The sequence below is a fragment of the Anolis sagrei genome, chromosome 6, assembly GCF_037176765.1.
Source record: "Anolis sagrei isolate rAnoSag1 chromosome 6, rAnoSag1.mat, whole genome shotgun sequence".
Lineage (NCBI taxonomy): Eukaryota > Metazoa > Chordata > Lepidosauria > Squamata > Dactyloidae > Anolis > Anolis sagrei.
In genome coordinates this window covers 118,807,346-118,830,766 of record NC_090026.1, presented here as the reverse complement: position 1 = coordinate 118,830,766, position 23,421 = coordinate 118,807,346, and the positions used below count along the sequence as shown (strand labels likewise).

Here is a 23,421-nt window from a genome sequence, read left to right as displayed (position 1 = left end):
GACTGGCACAACCTGGGGATCACAACCAGACACAGTGAAGACAGCTGCCCTTGCGCTATGCTACTCTGCTGCTGAGTATACACGCCCAGTGTGGAACACATCTCACCACGCTAAAACAGTGAATGTGGCTCTTAATGAGACATGCCGCATTATCATGGGGTGTCTGCGTCCTACACCACTGGAGAAATTATACTGTCTAGCCAGTATTGCACCACCTGACATCTGCCAGGAAGTAGCAGCCAATAGTGAAAGGACCAAGGTGGTGACATCTCTAGCTCATCCCTTGTTTGGGTATCAGCCAGCATGTCAACAATTTAAATCAAGAAATAGTTTTCTAAGATCTACAAAGACACTCGCTGGAACACCCCAGCAAGCGAGAATCCAAAAGTGGCAGGCTCAAACCCAGAACCTCAATGAATGGCTGATACCAAATGAGCCACTCCCCCCTGGGCACACAGAAAACTGGGCAACTTGGAAGGCATTGAACAGACTGCGCTCTGGCACCACGAAATGCAGAGCCAACCTTAAGAAATGGGGCTACAAAGTGGAATCCACAACATGCGAATGTGGAGAAGAGCAAACCACTGACCACCTGCTGCAATGCAACCTGCGCCATTACATGCACAAAGGAGAACCTCCTTGCGGCAACACCAGAGGCACTCCAAGTGGCCAGATACTGGTCAAAGGACATTTAATCAACTACCAAGCTTGCAAACTTTGTGTTTTGTCTGTCTGTCTGTTTGTTTTGTTAAAAATGTAATACAACTGTCTGGTTATTCCTGAAACAATAAATCAATAAATAAAATTAGCTAGATTTTGAAAGTGGTACAGTAGAGTCTTGCTTATCCAACATAAATGGGCCGGCAGAATGTTGGATAAGCGAAGATGTTGGATAATAAAGAGATTAAGGAAAAGCCTATTAAATGTCAAATTACATTATGATTTTACAAATTAAACATCCAAACATCATTTTTTTTACAACAAATTGACAGAAAAAGTAGTTCAGTACATGGTAATGTTATGTAGTAATTACTGTATTTACGAATTTAACACCAAAACATCGCAATGTAATGAAGCAGTTGTGGATCCGGGCGGGAAGCAGACTGCGTTGGATAATACAGAACATTGGGTGAGTGAAGGTTGGATAAGAGAGACTCTACTGTACTTGTAGCAACTTCACTCAACATAGTTTTATCAACTCCAGCATGATCAATGGTTTGGGATGTACTAAAATAGGTGTAGTCCAAAACATCTGGAGGACTAGTTTGAGTCTCTTTTGTGGTAAGAAAACGTGGAGCATAAATAACAGTCATAGTAGTAGTAGTAGTAGTAGTAATAGTCATAGTTTAGGCAAATGTCAAAGCTACATATCACATCAGTACTGGTAACTACCTATGAAGCAGTCCTATATCTGCTCCATGTCTTTAACAAGGCAGTACTGAAGTCTATGTATCTTGCATAATGTTTAATTCATTCTTTTTAAACAAAGATTTCATATAGTTGTTTAACTCCTTACTCTACGAAAATCATATGGGGCACAATCCCTGTATCTAACCAGTAAGACAGCAATGATTTCAGTAGAGATTATCCCTAGTCTATTTAGTATTGTAGCCTTTTCTGAAACTTATAGGCTTGCCAATGCACAGATATTAATTTTTATTTTGTGTGCTCAGAAAACATCTCAAAACATATGAAAACATCTCAAAACATTTTTCTGTATCATCGAAACACACATATGCACTTGTATATATGTGAACACAGCTGCTCTGAAATGCCTACAATGTTTCCTTTATTCTAGGATGAAATACACATCTGATTTCTAAACAGCGATGTCCTTGCAGAAATACATACACTTAGTACAAAACCCACCAAAGCTGCTTGTCTAAGAGATCAGTGGTCAAGCCAAGGAAATAGAAATGCAGATTAAGATGCTCTAAAATTTACATATCTTTATCTATTGAATATCTCAATCTACATAAAAAAGCTAAGATTTATCACAAAGAAGCCAGTGGGAGAAAGCCGAAATGACGGTTCATAATATGAAAGCAAACTAATTAGAAAGCACCTCTTTGGGTCCACAGGGAAGTTCCAATGATGTGTAAATGTATGTGGTTTCCAACAGCTCATTATCAGTCAACTTAGAGCAATATGCCTTTGCTAGCAAATACTTACAAAATCAGAAATTACATTAGCGGTATGCAAATGAAACCTTCCAATCTTTTGCAAGTCTCATTATATTGTACAAAGGAACAATGCCTGAATATTACTCAAAATGTATCTGTAGGCATTCACAGAATCCCAATACTATTACTTGGCAAAGGAACATATGCAAGGAAAAAGCCTGAGGTACAGAATCATTGATGAACAGATTTATTTTCACAGCATTGTGTTGTTAAAAGACAGAAAAGGGGAACATAAACATAGCCTTAAATCGGGAGTGTGGAACCTGTAGCATTCATATGTCGTTGGATTACTCCAGTTACTGAATCAATGGACTTGTATTCCAACAACAACAGGTTCCCAGTTGATTTCTGGACATGATTCAAAGTGATGTTGAAGGCTTTCATAGCCAGAACCACTGGGTTGCTGTGAGTTTTCTGGGCTGAATGGCCATGTTCCAGAAGCATTCTGGAACATGGCCATACAGCCCGGAAAACTCACAGTAACCCAATGATTCAAAGTGCTGCTTTTGACTTTTAAAACCCTAAAGTGCGTGGATCCACAGGATTCAAGATAAACCTGTTGTCATCACATCCACTGACACCATTAGAACCAGCAGAGTGGGAGCAGAGAGGCCTTCTCTACAAATTTCAAATGCAATGCAGTTTTCCATGTTGCTAGGATAGCCTTTCCTCTGCATTCTTCTGAAGAACAGCCTGGCTTCAGATCTCCGAATGTCTGATAGGAGTACATAGCGCAGGCATAGGTAAACTTCATCCTCCAGGTGTTTAAACATCAACTCCCACAATTCCTAACTGCTGGTAAGCTGGCTGGGATGTCTGGGAGTTGAAGTCCAAAACACCATGAGGGCTGAAGTTTGTTCATGCCTGCTATAACTGCTATCTTTCCTAGCAAATGCTTTGTACATTGTCTTGCTAGTATTTGACTCTTTCAATTTCCTGCAGTCATTTCTCTGTGATGAGGGACTCAGAGAGCTGCCATGTATATAATGGAGGTCTAGACAGAATACACCTGAACCAAGTCCACATCTCCAACCACATCATCGTCATCATATTTATACACAGTCTACATGCAAATGAGAGATCAATAGGTACCGCTTCTGCAGGAAGGTAACACCACTCCATGCAGTCATGCTGGCCATGTGATCTTGGAGGTGTCTACAGACAACACCAGCTCTTCGGCTTAGAAATGGAGATGAGCACCACCTCCCAGAGTCAGACATGGCTAGACTTAGTCAGGGGAAACCTTTACTTTTACTTTATGGCATACCTGATACTATGCATACAGACCACAATTCATTATTTTGTTTTATGCCCAGAATATTACTGCACTGATTGTGAGCAATTAGCATAGCAAAAGTACTTATACAACAATAGACAAATAAGGACAATTTTTACCTGCCAAAAGTCTGTGACGGTAGAAGGCAGGGGACCCTGAGCAGCTATATATGCAGGGTTCCTAGGATCATGGTCCATCTGAAAAAAATAAATAAAAACTATTTAGATATGAGGTTTAAAAGATGACAGTTTGTTACAAAATAGTGTATAAATGCAATCCCATCATTGTAATAGTTGCTTCTGGTCGCTGTTACAATGCAACCTGACCCCTGCCACATACACAATGGAGGGCCTTCTTATAGTAAGACCAGAGGCACTCCAAGTGGCCAGCTACTATTCAAAGGACCTTTAAAATATAAAAACAAGTTTTTAAACTTTGTGCTTTCTAAATACATTACAACGGTACCTTCGCTTTGCTTCTGATACAATAAATAAAAAATCCCATTCATTTTCCAGCTCAAAAAGAAAAGTACTTTCTTCATTTCTTCAAAAAAGCAAATCTATTTTATTATATTTTCTTAATGTAAGAACTTCTTTCCCCTACAAAATAAAGCTTGCAATCTAGTACTAAGATGTCCAGCAATCAATGAACTATTTTCTAAATGGGTAATGTGAGATCATTTAAGCAGCATTTGCTGATAGAATTCATTTAGTTAGGGATTTCTGTGTCATAGCAACCTACAAACCTCTTCAAACATTTTCCCCCAATACAGGGTATTAGGAATGCTGGGCACATTTAAGTATCTCTTCCACTTCTATCACAGCACTCAAGGGCACATGTACCTAAAAACAAGCCAAAACTGAAAAACAAATTCCTTCCTGGCCTTTTCTGGTTAGTTCATTTGTTTAAAACACAGCTTTCTAACCCTGAATGGAGGAAGTTCTACTTAAAGACCTTAATTATTACATCCATTTCAAAGAGTGACTGAGCAGGGGGGAAAGGAGATTCCCAGAAACAAAGCCCTGAAGAGTAAATAGGATTAGGTGGTTACAAAGAGTGTTTTCAAACTGATGGGTGGGTTTCTGGTCCTAAATCTTTGGCCCCATTCTCCTGATAAGGACAAGATCGGCTGATGGGAATTTAACCATAAGAACAAAAACCCATTGATTGCAACCCTTAAACAGAATTCCCCTTTTCTCCTTCTTTCCTTCCCACCCTCTCTCTCACACACATGCAGACACGAACAAGGCTAACATTCTGCTGGCCATCACAAGTGCACAACACGCATTTCTGTTAACACGTACTGAATCCTGAAAATAGTGAAACACTGAACTAATGGTTTCCCAAATGCATCCAGGTTTTATAAAAATATGTTAACTAGGAGAACCTAAAATATTTAAAAGTTTATTATAATCACCCTAATAAGTCATACCAATGATCAAAGTAGACATTGAGTAATAGATGTTGACTCTCAAATATATATTTGTGGGAAGCTGCCAGCTTGGAGAGGTTTAAAATGGCAACATTCACACTTGCCTCAAACTGACAAGAGTTCTTTCCCCCACCCTGGACCTTCCACAGATATATAAACCTCACTTGCCCCGTTTCCAACAAACCTCACAAGCTCTGAGGATGCCTGCTATAGATGTAGGCGAAATGTCAGGAGAGAATGCATCTGGAACATGGTCATACAGCCCAGAAAACTCACAGCAACCAAGATTTAAAATCTATTCACAGACCTATTTTTACAATCTAAAAACCCGCCCCTCTGATGGAAGGATAATACAGTTGTCTGTGTCTTTGTAGCTCATGTATCAGCATGAAGGAAATTATGATTGGGCAAATGGTATGGAATGATTTCTGGGACACCCCCCACCCCCAGTAATTCTGTTTGGTTAGGTGACAGATCCCCTTTCATTCTATTCATGGCTTCATTCATCACTACTTTCAGAAGCTCTTCTTTACTTGGGAACACTTTCCTTCTTACTAATATAATACTTCTCCCTTGAGTGTTTTGTATCCCAAGTGCAGCCAAAACAACAACTTTGAGGACTTAATCACACATGACTTCTGGCTCCATTTTCATGTGCTTAGGAAATTGAGCCCCACGGGAGCCCCATTCCAGTGGGAATACATGAGACTCCATTAACTGATTCCAAACATGAGAGAGTGGGGAAACCGGGTGAAAGACAGGGAAAGGACGTGGTAGGACTGTCCATCCGAGAAAATGGGGAAAGATGACAGGAATGGAGTAAGACTGTTCCCTCCTGCCTCTGCCCATCTGATGAAGTCCTTAGTAATTCATACTCAACTATCTGCTTTTTAATGAGGATCTAAAGAGTTCTAGGTGAAACCAAGGGTTTAGACGTGATCAGCAGAATTTTGATTTCCCCCTTCACTTTGAAACCATGTATAACAAAACATTTTTGAAATTTCCAGGATTTCAGAACAAGCCTGATTTGCAAGTACTGTGTATGCATAACATTACAACAATATAGTTTTAAAGAAACTTTGACACATGAAAGTAATTGTAGAGTTTGTTGAATTCTGGCTATTAGTCATTTGAAGAAATTGTGAAAATGCTTGTTGTTGTGTGCCTCCAAGTTGTTTCTGACTCATTGCTACCCCCAAAGGGTGAACCTATTATGGGGCTTTCTGTGCCATATTTGCTCAGAGGAGATTTATCTCTGTCTTCTTCTGAGGTTGGCAGAGTGTGACTTGTCCAAGATTACCCAATGGGTTTCCATGGCCAAGTGAGGGTTCAGGCCCTGGTTTTCAAAGTCATCGTCCAACATTCAAACCACACTGGCTCTCATGCAAAATGTTTGAACTCTCTACAAATAAAATATAAAACATATACCAAAACCTTTTTCTCCAGAAAAGGTGACAACTCTGTACCTCTAATTTAAAAACTAGGCTATTGAGGATAAGGACAAGGTGGAAAAATATCATTTTGGTAAAGTGCTGGAATATATTCTGTTTTGATTCATTTTTTTTATTTTCTAAAGTATCTACATAAATTTCAGAGACAGCAACCAGAATAAAACACCCAAACAACAACAGCCAAGATAAACCAGAGAGAGAGAGAGAGAGAGAGAGAGAGAGAGAGAGAGATGAACATAGTCAGTGATGAGGTAAGTGGCACTGTCACATTAAAAAATACCCCAAACCTTCTAAATAGTCTACAATCAGGTCATTATTGGACTTGGACAAATTCAACTGCTGTTAGAAAGCTGCAGTTTAGAGCCCTGCAAACATCCTAAATGGGGAAATGCTGATCAAATGTGTCATCAAATTAACAATAACTCAAACGGTTGCAATTCTTACATTCTAATAAACTGAAAGCAACATTGGAGAAGACCCATTCAGGTGAAGATTGGAAGTTACCATCTGTTACAGAATAGATGAGAATGTTTGTCTATTATGGTATACTATGGGAGGGGAGATTATGTGGCCCAGATATTGCTGAACTATTAACTCTCAGTAACCATACCAGTATAGCTAATGGTGAGTAATGCCAAGAACTGCACTTCAATGATATTTTGCAGGCCACATAATTTCCATCTCACTATACAATTCAAAAGCTGCTGTGGTATACTGTTTTGCGCTCTATTCAATCATGCAAAAATCGTAACCGTGGAAGGGATGCCTGTGCCAGCTCTGCCCTTGACCTTCCTGCATTGAGCAGGAGGAACACAAGAACATACAAAAAGTACCCTGCTGGATGAGATCAAAGGACTATTTAGTTCAGCATTTTGTTCCCCACAGAGGGCAATTATATACTTTTGGGAAGCCTACATGCAGAATATAATGGAAATAGCAGCAGCAGCTTTTTCTTCATGTTCTCCTGCAACTGGTATTCAGAAGCATTTTGTTGCTGTTGTGTGCCTTCAAGTAATTTCTGACATATGGTGACCCTAAGACAAACTTATCATGGGGTTTTCTTGGCAAGATTTATTCAGAAGAGGGTTGTCTTTGCCTTCCAGTAAGGTTGAAATGCAACATGCCCAAGTTCATCTAGTGGATTTCTATGGTTGAGAAGGATTTGACACCTAGTCTCCAGAATCACAGTCCAACACTCCATCCACTACACCATGCCGGTTCTCATTTGGAAGCAAATTGCCTAAATCATTTGAAAAATGAGGATCTATAATGTCTAGGAATTACTGATGGACCCTGGGCTCCCACAAGCTACTTCATAGAATCATATAATCAAACAGTTGGAAGAGACCTCATGGGCCATCCAGTCCAACCCCTGCCAAGAAGCAGGAATATTGCATTTAAATCACCCCTGACAGATGGCCATACAGCCTCTGTTTAAAAGCTTCCAAAGAAGGAGCCTCCACCACGCTCCGGGGCAGAGAGTTCCACTGCTGAGTGGCTCTCACAGTCAGGAAATTCTTCCTCATGTTCAGATGGAATCTCCTTTCTTGTAGTTAGAAGACATTATTCTGTGTCCTACTCTCCAGGGAAGCACAAAACAAGCTTCCTCCATCCTCCCTGTGGCTTCCTCTCACATATTTATACATGGCTATCATATCTCCTCTCAGCCTTCTCTTCTTCAGGCTAAACATGCCCAGCTCCTTAAGCCGCTCCTCATAGGGCTTGTTCTCCAGAACCTTGATCATTTTAGTCGCCTTCCTCTGGACACATTCCAGCTTGTCAATATCTCTCTTGAATTGTGGTGCCCAGAATTGGACACAATATTCCAGGTGTGGTCTAACCAAAGCAGAATAGAGGGATAGCATTACTTCCCTAGATCTAGACACTATGCTCCTATTGATGCAGGCCAAAATCCCATTGGCTTTTTTTTGCTGTCATATCACATTGTTGGCTCATGTTTAACTTGTTGTCCACAAGGACTTCAAGATCTTTTTCACACATACTGCTCTCGAGCCAGGTCAGCAAAAGTTCTAACCCTTTCTACCAAAGTGGTCAGGCCTATATATGGCTCTCAAAATAATACATACAGTGCCATCCTAAGTAAATAAAGAGATGATAATAATCACTGGGAATAAGTGTATCAAACCAACCATGAAAACAATGATTATGTGAAACCATAGTATGGATCTCCTGTACCAACAAAACAGGTAAACAGAGTATCAGCTAGTGAAGTGGAATAAGTATAAAGTACTGGATTTGAAAATTTGCATTCGGGTTCCTGTTAGAATACAAAGGCACTCCCAAGCACTGTCCTGATTTTCTTTAAAATGTGGTGAATGCTACATCGTTGTGTTAGTCTCAGCTTTGCTTCTTTCTAGATCAATAATACATGATTAAAGAAAAAGAAATGGGGAAACTGACCAAAGCTCACCAAGTATAAGATCAGAGTTGGATGCTAATGCTGATAGAGGAAAAAGCACAAGTTATCTTCCCTTTAGCCAAACCCTATGAACCACTGGAGCATTGACAGGATGTTGGCACCAATTAAGTACATGTTTCCAAAATAAATTAACCAGTATCACCCACATCTACCAATACTGGTTTTGTCTAAATGCTCAGTCCCCTTAAGAATAACTTTATGAACAATCCCTAAGGACCTTAATATCTTTTAGACACAGAACAATAAAGAGGTGTTGTTAAATGAGATCTGGATCTTATGCTAAATTCTAGCATATAATGTATTACAACACAGCTTCTTCCTCCTCAGCATTACCAGAAATAGATAAATCAGAAGCAGTCACCCAAATCCTTCTAGAGAATAAGGACCAAAATATACCTTACATTTACAAAACAGCATGTATTAACAGCTATAGGTTTCTTGGTAATCAAAGTGGGATGAATGCATGAACAATATTATCACAAATGCCCCCTTTCCTTCTACAAACTATAACCAAAAAGAGTAATTGCCCCTTCTGCATGACTAGAATCTTTAAATAAGCTTTTATTGGTACCAAGGGCACCTTTTCCCTCCCCAAAAGCCAGATTTTTATTCAGCTTACAAAAAGAAGAGTTAATCTGCTTTTAATTGGTGGGTTTTACCTTGTATTTTAATTCTGTGTATCTTTATGTCTTTTAATAATGTTTTAATATCTTGTTTTAATATTGTTGTATCCTACCTTGAGCTGCTGGGGGAGGTAGGTATTATTATTATTATTATTATTATTATTATTATGCTTTTCCCTTGAGGGATATTACATTAGCTATTTCACACATTCTGAAATGCAATTAACAAATATAAAAGAGATATAGAAGACATAGCTATATTCAATATAATAAGGATAACATCTAGCTAGCTCATTTTCCTGCATTGTAAACATTATACAGGATGCCGTGAGTTTTCCGGGCTGTATGGCCATGTTCTAGAAGCATTCTCTCCTGACATTTTACCCACATCTATGACAGGCATCCTCAGAGGTTGTGAGGTCTGTTGGAAACTAGGCAAGTGAGATTTATATTTCAATTCTATCATTGGTGCTCTTTGATTGTAGGTGGACTATAAGTCCCAGTGACTGCAACTCCCAAATGCCAAGGTCTATTTCCCCCAAACTCTACCAGTGTTCACATTTGGGCATATTGAGTATTTGTGCCAAGTTTGGTCCAGATCCATCATTGTTTGAGTTCACAGTGCTCTCTGGATGTAGGTGAACTACAACTCCAAAACTCAAGGTCAATGGCCACCAAACATTTCCAGTATTTTCTGTTGGTCATGAGAGTTCTGTATGCCAAGTTTGGCTCAATTGCATTACTGGCGGAGATCAGAATGCTCTTTGATTGTAGGTTAACTATAAATCCCAGCAATGACAACTCCCAAATGACAAACTCACTCCCCAACCCCACCAGTATTCAAATTTGGGCGTATTGGGTATTCGTGCCAAATTTGGTCCAGTGAATGAAAATACATTTTGCATATCAGATATTTGCATTACGATTCCTAACAGTAACAAAATTACAGTTATGAAGTAGCAACAAAAATAATGTTATGGTTGTGGGTCACCACAACATGAGGGATTGCGGCATTAGGAAAGTTGACAACCGCGGGTCTAACAAATTTTGAACGTGAAACACTTCAAACTCTGAAGCACTGTCTCTATACACCAGGCGCAATTTTGTATAAAACTACTGGCAACCCCAGATACAATTGTGTTTCCATGTTACAATGTATTATGCATCTTCTATTTTTCTAAAGAAGGCAAAAAGTGCACACAAATATAGAGGGAACATTTCAAGCAAGTACTGTTCTTTTTTCAAAGCACAAATGGAACAGGAAAAAACGTTCTTTATTCTTGAATTTTAAACAAATGTTTTCAATCCCTGTTCTTAAAAAAACTCCTCTATAATGGAGTAAAATACATCTGATTTTCAATGTCATTATGAATTTGAGAGTCTATTCTCGGTGATAAAATTTGTATGCTGTGTTTGAACAAACTGTCATGTTAATCACATTCCTCAGTCTGGTGGCTTCCATAATAAGCAAGCTGAAGGGTAGGTAGTATTTTTTTTAACGTAGTGACGGGTTCCCCCCTCCATCTCCAACACCCTTAGAGGAGGAAAAAAACAGAATTCCCATTTACTTTCATGACCTCTGATTTAAAAGCAACGATTGCACATTATTTACTACTGGATGATTTCCCTGAAATTTAATGAGGACTAAGTACAAATATGACAGATGTAATTATCACAGTTTTATTCTGCACAGTCAGGGTCTCCTTGTGCTGTAATTGCAAGCTTTTTATTCAGCTGCTAGCAGCAGACTTATTATCATAGTATTTTATGTTATTTCAGAGAATGGGGAAGAAGACTCCCAGCTTAATTTTATTCCACGGAATTGCTAAACATCTTTTCTTCCCATTTCTGAATTAGTACATAACGAGGTGGGGAAATCAGCAAGGTATTTGATCACATCTCTTTGCAGTCTTTATTCTGTGGTGTTTTGGAGGGCATCAAGTCTGCCCCCCCTGGATTTTCATAGCAGAATGGGAAGGGGGGTGTTGAGAAAGAAAGAAAACATGTGGGCATGTAGCCAACCCATTGTCTTGAGCAAAGAATGCCCCCCCCCCTTCCACCATGTATTGCTTTACTCGTTTAGACTCAGCCCAAGGTTGACTGAGCCACAGCTGGAAGCTGGGCCACTGACCCTGAAGTTGGAAACACACAGTTCAAACCACGCTCCCTTTCGAAGGCCTGAATATAATTGCTTCATATGAGACCCTTGCTTTATCAGGCATTCAAAAACATAGGCATGTGTCCATGTGCAAAGGGTCAGATTCAGCTCCTTGGGCTCCTTTCTCAGGCCTTCCTCTCTCTCACCATCTTATCCTATCCTTCCTTCACCCTTTCCTTCCCTCCCTCTTTCTTCCTCCCTCCTTTCCTTCCACCCTCATTTTTCCTTCCTTATCTTTTCTTCCTCCTTCCCTCTCTCCCTCATTCTCCTTCCCTCTTGTATTTCCTTCCTTCTCTCTGTTCTCCCTCCCTCTCTTCATTCCCTCCCAACCTTTCTTTCTTCCATCCTTCTCTTCCACCTGTTCTTCCTTCTCTTTTTGTTTCCTCCTTTCCTCCTGGGGGATGTTTAGAAGGGAGAAGAGACTGATTTTCTGCTGCTCTAGAGACCAGGGCATAAGGGAGCAGTGATCTGAAAATGGCACGGAAAGAGATTCAACTGAAAAGATGAGGAAGAACTTCCTGGAGAGTGGCATAAGCTGCCTTGGATTGTGATGGAGTCCCCTTCTCTTGAGGTTTTTCTGCAGGAGGCTGTCTATTGGGAGTGCTTTGATTGTTCCTTCCTGTGTGGCAGGGGGCTCTTGGAGGCTCTTCCAAATCTAGGATTCTATATCAGGAATAAGCAATACGGGGTCTCCCACTTTTTCTCATCCTGACCAAGACCAACTCTTTGGAATCCTAATGTCTCCTGTCTTTCCTTCACTTTCTGCCTCCAAATCAGAAGAGGAAGGGGAGGAAAGGGCAGCAAGGGTCCGGCATTTGGTCCCCAAGATAGAAAGTTTTCCCATGCCTGTTATAGCACCGTAGGGACAGAATGCGGTTGATAGCATACATCTTAGACAGGCATGGGCAAACTTCTGCCCTCCAAGTGTTTTGGACTTCAACTTCCTAACTGTTGGTAGGAGAACAAGCTGTAGAAGATGTCGAACATTTATTGACTGACTTTCCAGCATAGGCCAAACTACGAGACAGAAACTGCTGGTAGGTGGTTAGGGATTGTGGGAGATGAAGTCCAAAACACCTGGAGGGTCCAAGTTTACCCATGCCTAATTTAGACCAAACCTACTTTCTCAGTTGCATGAAAGACTTAATCTATGAAAACCTATGCTACCAACTTTGTTATCACAATTAGTCTCCAATGTGCTGCAAGAGCGTACTTTATCTGCCATTTTACACACCACAAGGGTGGTGGTAAAAATCGATTTACTACTCTAATTCTTCATATTTAACTGCAGAATGATGAATGCACCACTTGGAATATATAACAATTCACATCCAAACACTTCCCAAGAGCAAACATATCAAACTTGTGATATTACTGGCATGATAATTACTCAAAACTGTTAGAAGTAGAACAGCAGCATAACTTTTTAAAGAAAAGGTTGATGGTAAAATTGAAAGTAGGTGTGAAAATCTGTTTCACTGATGTTTCAAATCTTCTCTGAACATTTACACATCTGCTATGCTTCACTGGCAGTTTCCTCAAATGGCAATCTAATATATACAGAGAAGAGGATTTTATCTCAGCTATGAAAGTTATAATAGTGTTGGCAGTTAATAGAGAGATTTGCATTGTGACTTGGAAGTTTTCCTGCATGCCATCTCTTTTATTGTTGCTACTATTATATAGTATGATTGTTATCATCTTATTTATTTAATACACTTCTCTTTTTACTACTCTGAGACTCAAGGCACCTTATAAACATAAAACAGATGTAGCTAAAAATGCACAACATACAAAATTGACAAATAACAATCAATAGATTTAAAAGCAGTTTAAAAGCATAACCATTAAAGAAAAGCACATACAGTACAATGCACTGTGAAAGGTTCTCCCAAGCACTCAAACATCAAAGACCAACAAAAGATGCCTACAGAAGGACAGCAGACTATAAAAAGAAATAAAAAGTGGCATTTTCAAAACATCTTTCTTAATTTAGTTCATTCAAGATTAAGCTACCTAGCTTTAGAGTACAAGAGCATGGGAACGACCACTGAGAAGCCCCCTCCCATGTTTTCATCAATCTTGCTGTGACAAAGAGGAGGCCACATCCAGAAGATCCCAGAACAGAGCCAGAATCATACTGAATCATATAAGTTGACGGAGACCATATGGGCCATTCAATCCAACCCCCTGCACAATCAAAACACCTCCAACAAATGGCCATCCAACCTCTGTTTCAAAGCTCCAAGGAAGGAGCTTCTGCCGGACGTTGAGGAAGAGAGTTCCACCACTGAACAGCTCTCCTTTTGGTCAGGAAGTTCTTCCTAATGTTCAAGCGGAATCTCCTATTCTGTAATTTGAACCCATTGCTCCACTGAGTCCTAGTCTCCAAGGCAGCAGAAAACAAGCTTGTTCCCTTCTCCTTACGACATCCTTTCAGATCTTTAAACATGGCTAACATGGTTCCTCTCAACCTTCTCTTCTGTAGGCTAAACAGACCCTGGCACAACATGGTCCTTCACATAACCTAGATCTGAGTCATGTACAAAATAAATTACTAAATAATACTGGATTTCTACAGCATGAAAATAATTAACCAGAGCCAGTACAAATACAAACTATTGTGCCACTAATGAGTCACTGAACTATACTCTAATTCAATTTGGTTTGAATTTTAAAATATTCTAATCCCATTTGTGGAACCTAATGGAAGACAAAGGCAGCCAAATATTCGATAGGTCTCAGTGATCATTGCTACTGATAGTATGAAACAGACACAAGAACACCAGAAGCATTAGAATTCCTAACATATGATTAGGGCTACTATATACAGGTCTAAGAACTGCTACCATGACTTGCGTCAAAAGTAACCCTTCAATATATTAAGATAAACAGCACAAGAACTAAGCTTTAGCTTCAGAATAGGGAAAGCAGTTTGTTTTGGCAATATACTTACTATTGGACTGGCGTTGATGTAGTCTGAATTGTCGTGACTGTTTTCCGCTTTCAAACGTATTCTGCAGTGATCATCTGCCCCCAAAAAATAGAACATTAATATATTAGCATAATTTTGCTAAAGATTTTTTTTAAAAAACTGGCTTTCAATAATAAAATACTGTCATATCACCATGATTCTAACTTTGTGATTCTTTCCGTATTCCAATTACCCTGTACTCTCTATTTGTAATTCAACACAATGCAAATGTTTCATGCACCATCATCAGAGAAGCAAACTACCTGTTTTTTCTTGCTATCTTGATTGCTGAAGCCATAACAGTAATTTCGACACAGGATTATTTTAAAAAAATTTGCAATCATATGTGTTGAAAGACTGGTCAGAAATGGAATTTAAATTTTAAAAAACCTCTAAAATTATAACAGCAAATAAAGAACAAAACTCAAACACAGGAGAACTCCAGACAAGAAACTATCAGGGACAGCTAATCACCTCTCAACAAAGCACTAAAAAGCCACACCTAAAAATGTCAGGCCATCAAATACTAATCAAACATTGAGACCTAGCTCCAACAGACAAAAGTTCTTTCTCTCACCCTAGACATTTATATAGAGTTATATAAACCCAATTTTCCTAGTTTCCAACAGACTTCACAACCTCTGAGGATGCCTGCCATAGATGCAGGTGAAATGTCAGGAGAGAATGCTTCTAGAACATAGCCTTATAGCCCGAACAACCTACAACAATCCAATAAAAATAATTTCTATCTTCTTCATGGGAAGCCAACGCCAACCTCATGGTGCAGTACTATACATTGAATAGTACAACATATGGCACAAAATGTTTTGGTTTTTTAAACCGCTAATGGAGCCACCAGGTATGCGGAAGAGAGCTGTGCAGCTTTGAGCCTTACAGGAAAAGGTCTGCATCTTCTATGAACACATGCACCTTGGCCGCTTTCAGCTGTGCTTTTAATCTTAAGCCTCACACAAAGAACAGCTGTTTTATGAGCTTATCTACTGAAGCCAACAGGTGCTGATTCACTATTGCTGAAAATCAGATGAATAGCTCAAGCAGTTCTAATTACAAGCCGATAGTATTATACACTTTAGATGAACACAATTGTGTCCAAAAGCTAAAGGAAATTTCTTTCAGATCAATGCCAACTTTTCTGACCCTATGGAAAAACTGCACATGTCATGGTGAAATTAATATTTTCACACAAAGCTATACAAAATGGCACTTGCTCTTATCGTGCTGGGAAGTAGTGCAAAACAGCCACACATTTCTCAAGTAGCAGCCGTTATAAGCAATCTGAAGCAAATGACAAGATAACGGTTCTGGCCCAGACTATCTGTCCGAACATATCTCCTGCTACAAACCATCACGAAGTTTAAGATCATATGGAGAGGCCTTGCTCTCGATCCCACCATCGTTGCAAACACGATTGGTGGGGATGAGGGACGGGGCCTTATCAGCAGTGGCCCCCCAACTGTGGAATTCCCTCCCCAGGGACATCAGATTTGCCACCTCCCTCCTGTCCTTTAGAAGAAAACTCAAGACTTGGTTGTGGGATCTAGCATTTGATCATTGAATAGCGGCAAGTGAGAAGAAGACATAAGCAATTCGAAGTGACAATGAATTGACCCAGACTTTGATTTTAATTGGCATGTTTTTAACAATTGTTTTTTTAATGTTTTGTTTTAATGAATTTGTTGATTGTTTTTAATCATTGTGATGGCACAGAATGATGCTTGCTGTGAGGCTGCCCTGAGCCCCCCCTCGAGGGTGAGAAGGGCAGGGTACAAGTGTATGAAATAAATAAGTAAATAAATAATAAAAATAGTTTTAATTGCCTCATCACACTAGAGAATGAATCCACTTTAAATCCGGTTGCTGTCTCCTGCAGAATTTTGGGGTTTGTAGTTTAGGGAGGAGCCTTTAACAGCCTCAATGAACTACAAGTCCAGAATTCTGCAGGAGACAGAAACCGGATTTAAATAATAATAATAATAATAATAATAATAATAATAATAAACCTTTATTTATACCCCGCTACCATCTCCCGCAGGACTCGGTGTGGCTTACAAAAGGCCGAGCCCAAATACATCATAAAACATAACAGAACAACAATAAATAACTCATAACAAAGCAAAAACAATACAATAATAACATGACACATTTTAAAAACCTGTGGCAGGGCCAAATGTATGGATTAAAATTTAAAAATGCTGGACATGTCCAAGGGAAATAGGACAGATATTTTAGAGATAGGTGGGCGTGCAGACTAAGTACTAAGTCTCTCGTAAAGTGCATTTAGGATTAAAGTGGATTCATTCTTTAGTGTGATGAAGTAGGACAGTGGGACAGTACCACTGTGGGGTGGGGGTTTTTTTGGTAGAAAGGGACGAATGCTTCTTTGCTTGTCTTTTATTAATCATAAGACATTCTGCAACAGAGAGTAAATGGGAAAGCAATAAGTAATCCATTTGGTTGAAATGATACCTACATGCTACTACAATTTGTGAGCGATTCTTCTGGATGTTTTCTTCCTTGTGTGCAATCGTCGTTGCATTGGGTTCAGCTTGATAAGCACAAAGTGCTTCCCATTCTTTCTCCAGACGATTCTTGTTCTTCAAGTGGTCCTCCATATACGACTGAAATTAGAAGAATTCATCAGTGCTATTTATACGCTCAACACTGTTATTCCATTTAACACATGAATGAACTAAAGAGAGAACTGCTTTTTTTAATGCTTCAGTCCAATGAACCGCTTGCCTATTGCTGAATGTCTATAGACTTATGGGGCTTGAACTTCTCAGATAGCAGACTATGTAGCATATTAGTCGTGTGAGAGAGAGAAAGTCTGAAAATAACATGTAATACTACCATGGGGAAGGGTTAGAGAAGAGTAATCAGTTTTCCATCCCTCGGATACATCAAAACATCATTTTTGCTCCCAGAATCATTGCTGACAAAGACATGAACTCTAGAGTTCACCTGGATTGAAACCGGTAAGCTCTATTTGGGGCATTATTGCAGATGTGAGGAACACAGAAAGAAGGCCAGTTTTTACTAACTCATTTGCAAGAGAGGACCCAGGTGGTAATAAAATGTAGGCGACACAAAGGAAAATGTACTTCACTATGAAAAGCAAGGCATTCTATGTTTTCTGGTAGTTAAGAACAACACTGAAAACATTTCTGCTGGCTGTGAGATTTATCATATGGCTCTTCCTATCTATTGCCATCAACATTTTTGCCTGAATTGGAATAAGCCCAACCCTCATGTCCCCACATGGGAAACCGAATATCAGTTTTAATCATTCCTGCTAGTTAGCAAGTAGGAGGGAAAAAGCCACTTGTTTCCATATACAACATAATCCACTATAAAGTTGTACATATTTTACACATTCTACTCTTAAATCAGTAACAAAAGAAGAAGAATTGAGACTCAAAAACTCTTTGTCTCATTACATCTAAAAATAAATATTGAAGAGGTAGAACAGTTTCCTAAGATAACCTCCAAGGAAGAGCCACCCATTAAATACAAGTTGCAATTACAAGTATTACTTTTCATTTTACATAATGAACCTTATGAACCTGATTACAACACCTATAGCCAGTAGGAAAAAAATGTATGGTAAGCAATGTTGGATTCCTTTTATTTATTTATATTCTTTGTTTATATTCTGCTTTATCTCCCCAAGGGGACTCAGAGCAGATTACAGGGTACATATATGGCAAACATTCAATGCCATTAAACAATTGAAAACAAAGATAGACAATACATAAACAGGGGCAAGGCTTCCCTCTTTTTCATCTCTGGCATCTGGAGGACATGAGAGAAGCCTTCCACAGGAAGGGAAAACATCTGGGTGCCCCATAGGCAATGTCCCTGCAGACAGCCAATTCTCTCATGCCAGGAGTGACTTGCAGTTTCTCAAGTTGCTTCTGACACACACAAATATCCTTCTAACTTTACCATGAAAAACTGAATTTGGAAATTCCTTGCAAATCAAAACGTGTTTATTGGTATGAAAATGTTGTCTGATGTATTTTTGTATAAAATATTCATGGGCATTTTTGAGCTGGTTTATGGAAATCACATCTGCCAAAGGCAGTCAAGATAAAAAAAAAAAGACATTTGCAGAAGTAGAAAAAGTATAATAGAAAAATGCATTTAATGCCAATGAGACATTTTGGATTATAAGATTTGTCTTTGATGAAGGGAGTAAAGAATATTGGTACTTGAAGGCCACAGTGACATGTTTGCCTTTGGTGTCTCCAAGGTGTTATGGTACAGTATTATTTTGATGTGAAGGATTATCCCATCAGGATAAAAGACATTTGGCACACGTAAGAGAAGAGACACTTAATAAAAGAGATTTTCAGAGATTATATAACAATCCTTTCTGAAAACAAAAGTTACACAATATCTTCAAAGCTTACGTAGCATCTGTTTTTGTTGGTCCAGTAAGCCTTGCACATCTGTACAGAATCCTACAGTGTTATAAAGGAAGGTCGGATATAAGACCTGAATCTATCTTTGAATTTCTCCATTGATAGAGGTAGTCATCAAGGTTGCTTGACAGGCCTGAGTCTCTGTGCTTTCAAAATTGAAAAGTTGACTAAAAGTTGCCAAACAGCATTTAGTACAATCTTGATAGCAAAAAAGGGCCACGTGATCAATATTCTACTTTCTGTATGAGCACTGCAGAACCCAAAGAACAAATATTTATATGGAATATGCTAAATGTATTAATTCAAGCTGATTCTTGGTACCATAGAAATTTGTCTTTTATCGGGTTAGATAAATGGTTCAAATACACAGCTATAGTCCCATTTTATGGAGAAAATATAGCCAACTGCTACTGACAATGTGTGATGTTGGCTCTCAAGGGTTTCTGACAAGAATCTTGCCCAGCTCTACTTATAAGAGCCTGAAGCTGAAACCTTTCAAATGCAAATCACATGACCAATAACTAAATAACTCCACTGTGTTAACTTATTTCTTGCATGCAATGGAAAGGAGCATATAGGATCACATTTTAATTTAATATATATTTATTTATATTTAGATATACTTTTGTTGCTCCGCTCACTATCTGGTTGAGTCCAACAAAAAACAAGAGGTAAAATCCAAGGATATCCCAACATAAAGTCTAATTAAATTCCTAGAGACCAGAAGGACTAGTAATGACAATGTCTCCCAGCAGGCCCGTAGCCAGGATTTCGTTTCGGGGGGGGGGGGGGCTGATTTTTTTCAGGGGGGGTTTCGGGGGGGCTGTGTCTGAGTGAAAGAGGGTCTAGCCTAGCAAACCTTTTGTATCATTACCCCAATACCCCCATGCATATGGGATATATTGAGTATGGTGATCAGATCATGATATGAATAAACATAACCGTTTAAATAATGCACCAGTAAGGCCTTTTCGCGAACCACCATGAGAATTTCAGGGAGGGGGGGGGGCTGAAACCCCTCAAGCCCCCCCCTCCCCGGCTACATGCCTGTCTCCCAGTCCACATCTCCCTGGTTTGCTTTTCCCAAGGAAGTTCCCTGCCAGTTCCCTCATTGCTGATTATGAGCCATATGAGAAACTGCTGTACAGCCAATGCATCTGTACTTCTTATTAGAACTACATTTTTCTATATAATGATCTTTGGGCCTCCAGGTGTTTTGGATTTCAACTCCCACAATTCCTAACAGCTGGTAAAGATGGCTGGGATTCCTGGGAGTTGAAGTCCAAAACACCAGGAGGTCCAAAGGTTGGGAACCACTGGCAAAGGAAATGTTTTGTACTGAAAACCTCTCAAAGGTAAGAAATTATCAGGCAATTAGTTCAGCAGTTATTCTGAAGACAAGACAATATTATTTCCCAATATTGTGTAGTATTCTTTCATGCTTCCTAAGAAAACTTCTGTTTGCACACATTGAGAAACAATACAGAAAGCTGAAAGCACCAGTGTCAACAAGGATTAAGAGCTGCATGGATTGAGGATACTCAGCAACTATTAGTTTCACAGGTTGTAAACTTCCGGTCTTTAACATAGGACATGATATGCTGATGACTGCTAATTAGGCACATTAAAAGGATTGTCACAGAATGATGAGACATCTGTCATGTTGTACTTGTAATTGTAACTGTTTTTCTGATGTTGTTGTGATTTTAATATGATTTCATTTTACTTTCTTGTGTATGTTTTTACTCTGTTTTTTTTTTGAGCTTGTCCTCTTGTAAGCCACCCTGAATCCTTTCAAGGAGATGGTGGCAGGGTACAGAAATACAGCTGTTATCATCATCATCCTCCTTCTCCTCATCATTATTATCCTCACAACAGTATTCAGGATGATCCAGTGGAAATAGTGAAATAGGTATATTTTTTAAAAAATCACTTCTCTATTGCATTTGTGCAGTTTTGCTATTTTATGTGGAACCAGGTTTTGCCTGGAAACCCAGTCACTCAAATGCAACATCTTCCTGGTTAACCAGTAGAAAGGGAGGCAACCAGGTTTTGACTGGTGACAGCCTTCCTATTATAGAGGTGGTTCATATCAAAATATGGGAAAATAATTTAAGTGTATACATGTGTTTGAAAAATACACCTGTGCACAAGATCCATTGTTGAACATGCTATGAATTGCTGTCAAGTTGACATCAACTTACACTGACTCTATTAATGAGATACCTCCAAGTCACCCTGTTATCAACAGCCCTGTTCAGGTCTTGCTGTCTCAAGGCCATGGTTTCCTTGAGTGACCCTATCCATATGGATATAAACTTCTTCTATTCCTACTGCCTTCTACTGTGCTAAGCATTATTGTCTTTCCTACCAATTATTGCCCAAGTATGACAATCTGTTTTCTTCAACTGAACTCTGGTAGATAGAATCGAGCAAACATAATAATCAAAAAATCCATTCAGATATCAAGATGTTACAGCCCATCTTTCCAAATTTATTATTACTTAATCAAGAAGGATTATTCTTTACACTAAAGATACTATCCCCTCAAAAAACTGGCCTTTTTATTTGGCAGAAAATGGATGTCCAAGTATGTCAAATTAGGCCAGAAAAAGGAAAAAAGCTTCTTGTCTTTTGGGTGATGAGATATAATCTCAGATCTACAATATTTTGTATGTTTTTATTACCCATTCTCCTATTGTATCCTAATTATGTGTGGGTTAGGGTTAGTGCATGTAAACGCTTGGTTGGCTAATGCAGAATAAACCTAACTTGAAAATCATTTCTGTATCAAGAAGGCAACTCCACTCCCAAAATGATAACTAACATGACAATACTTCTGTTTCCACAAAGTAACAATTCTTTTTAAGAAGCCACGGCTGGTCTAGAGAGCTATTGTAATAAATTCAAGGTCACTTCTGTACATGATATTAAGCTTTGAAAAAAAAAATATCTTTCTTATATCCACTTTGTTGAAATTGGTATGCAGTCTGCCTAGATTACTCTTACAATATGGTTAACCTTGTTTCAATTTCATTGCTACATTATATCAATACTACTATTGCTACAAAATACAAGTAAGTAGATAAGACTTAAGAGCCACACTTTTTGGTCTCAGATGAATATTCTCTAAATGCTCACAGACAAGAAGAATTTGCAAGCATGCCCAACATTTGCAAACCATATGCATTCTAGGCCAGTCCTTATCTTTCAACTCTAAAATGATTTTAATAGAATCAAAACGGGTGACAACACCAGCTAGAAAAGTATCATTTACTCTGTCCTCAATGTTCTGAAGTACCTTTAAGATATCTTTTCTTGCAGTTAATTTCCATATAAAGGCAGTTGTTTGATTTGTTCCTACAAGGGCAGTGCCAGTGCTCCATATGAGGAAAGCAGCTGTCCATGGTCCTGAAATATATCACTGTGTGAGCTGACATTCAAACAACTTATTCAAGGCAGCAAAATGCTGTTTTAAGTCAACTGAAGGAAAATACACTATTTACAGAGCTGAAAAATAATTTTCTTGGAGCAGTTTGGATTTCATGTATGTTTGCAACCTGCCTGGATGCCAACATCTGCTCAAACATCACTAGCAACTGAAAGTTATACTACAGGATCTTAGGTTATTTTGGGATCTATACAATGTGCAACTCCTTGTGTTCCAAATATGTGTCATTTTTAAACCAAAGAGTATGGGTACTTTTATGTAGACTTCAAAGCTGTATGCTCATGGAGGCTGCTTATATACAGGGTAAATTAATTTTATATTGCTAGTGCCACAGTGAGTTAAAGCACCGAGCTGCTGAACTTGCTGATTGAAAGGTCATAGGTTCGCATCCGGGGAGCATTGTGAGCTCCCACAGTTAGCCCCAGCTTCTGCCAACCTAACAATTCAAAAATATGCAAATGCAAGTAGATCAATAGGTACCACTCTGGAGGGAAGGTAATGACGCTCCATGCAGTCATGCCGACCACATGACCTTGGAGGTGTCTACGGACAACTGACTCCTCAGCTTAGAAATGGAGATGAGCACCAATCCCCAGAGCTGGACATGACTGGACTTAATATTAGGGGAAAACCTTTACCTTTAATATAAATAATGACAATTAGCTACAATTATTTGCAGCAGTGATAGCCAGTATGGTGTAGTAGTATGAGCTTTGAATCATGACTCTGGAGGCTAAGGTTCAAATCCTCATTCAGCCATGAGAAACAGCTAGGTGGCCTTGGGCAAGTCATACTCTCTCAGCATCAGAAGCTAAAGCAGTGGTTCAAAACTTGTGGGTCTCCAGATGTTTTGGCCCTCCACTCCCTGAAATCCTAACAGCTGGTAAACTGACTGGGATTTCTGGGAGTTGTATGCCAAAACCCCTGGCTCTGAATAAATCCTGCCAAGAGAACCACGTGACAGTCAATTCAGGGTTGCCATCAATTG

The 23,421-nt window shown here is 39.1% G+C and overlaps 1 protein-coding gene across 2 annotated transcripts in view; it reads right to left on the bottom strand.

Annotated features, from left to right (window-relative positions):
* PTPRN2 (protein tyrosine phosphatase receptor type N2) overlaps window positions 1-23,421 on the bottom strand; it is a 686,806-nt gene that overhangs the window by 54,539 nt on the left and 608,846 nt on the right. For both annotated transcript variants that reach the window (XM_067470369.1, XM_060782574.2), the window contains exons 15-17: window positions 17,029-17,176; window positions 14,520-14,593; window positions 3,579-3,656 (exon numbers count right to left, since the gene is read on the bottom strand). In XM_067470369.1, the coding sequence (XP_067326470.1) occupies window positions 3,579-3,656; window positions 14,520-14,593; window positions 17,029-17,176 (300 nt within the window). The remainder of the gene's footprint in view (window positions 1-3,578; window positions 3,657-14,519; window positions 14,594-17,028; window positions 17,177-23,421) is intronic.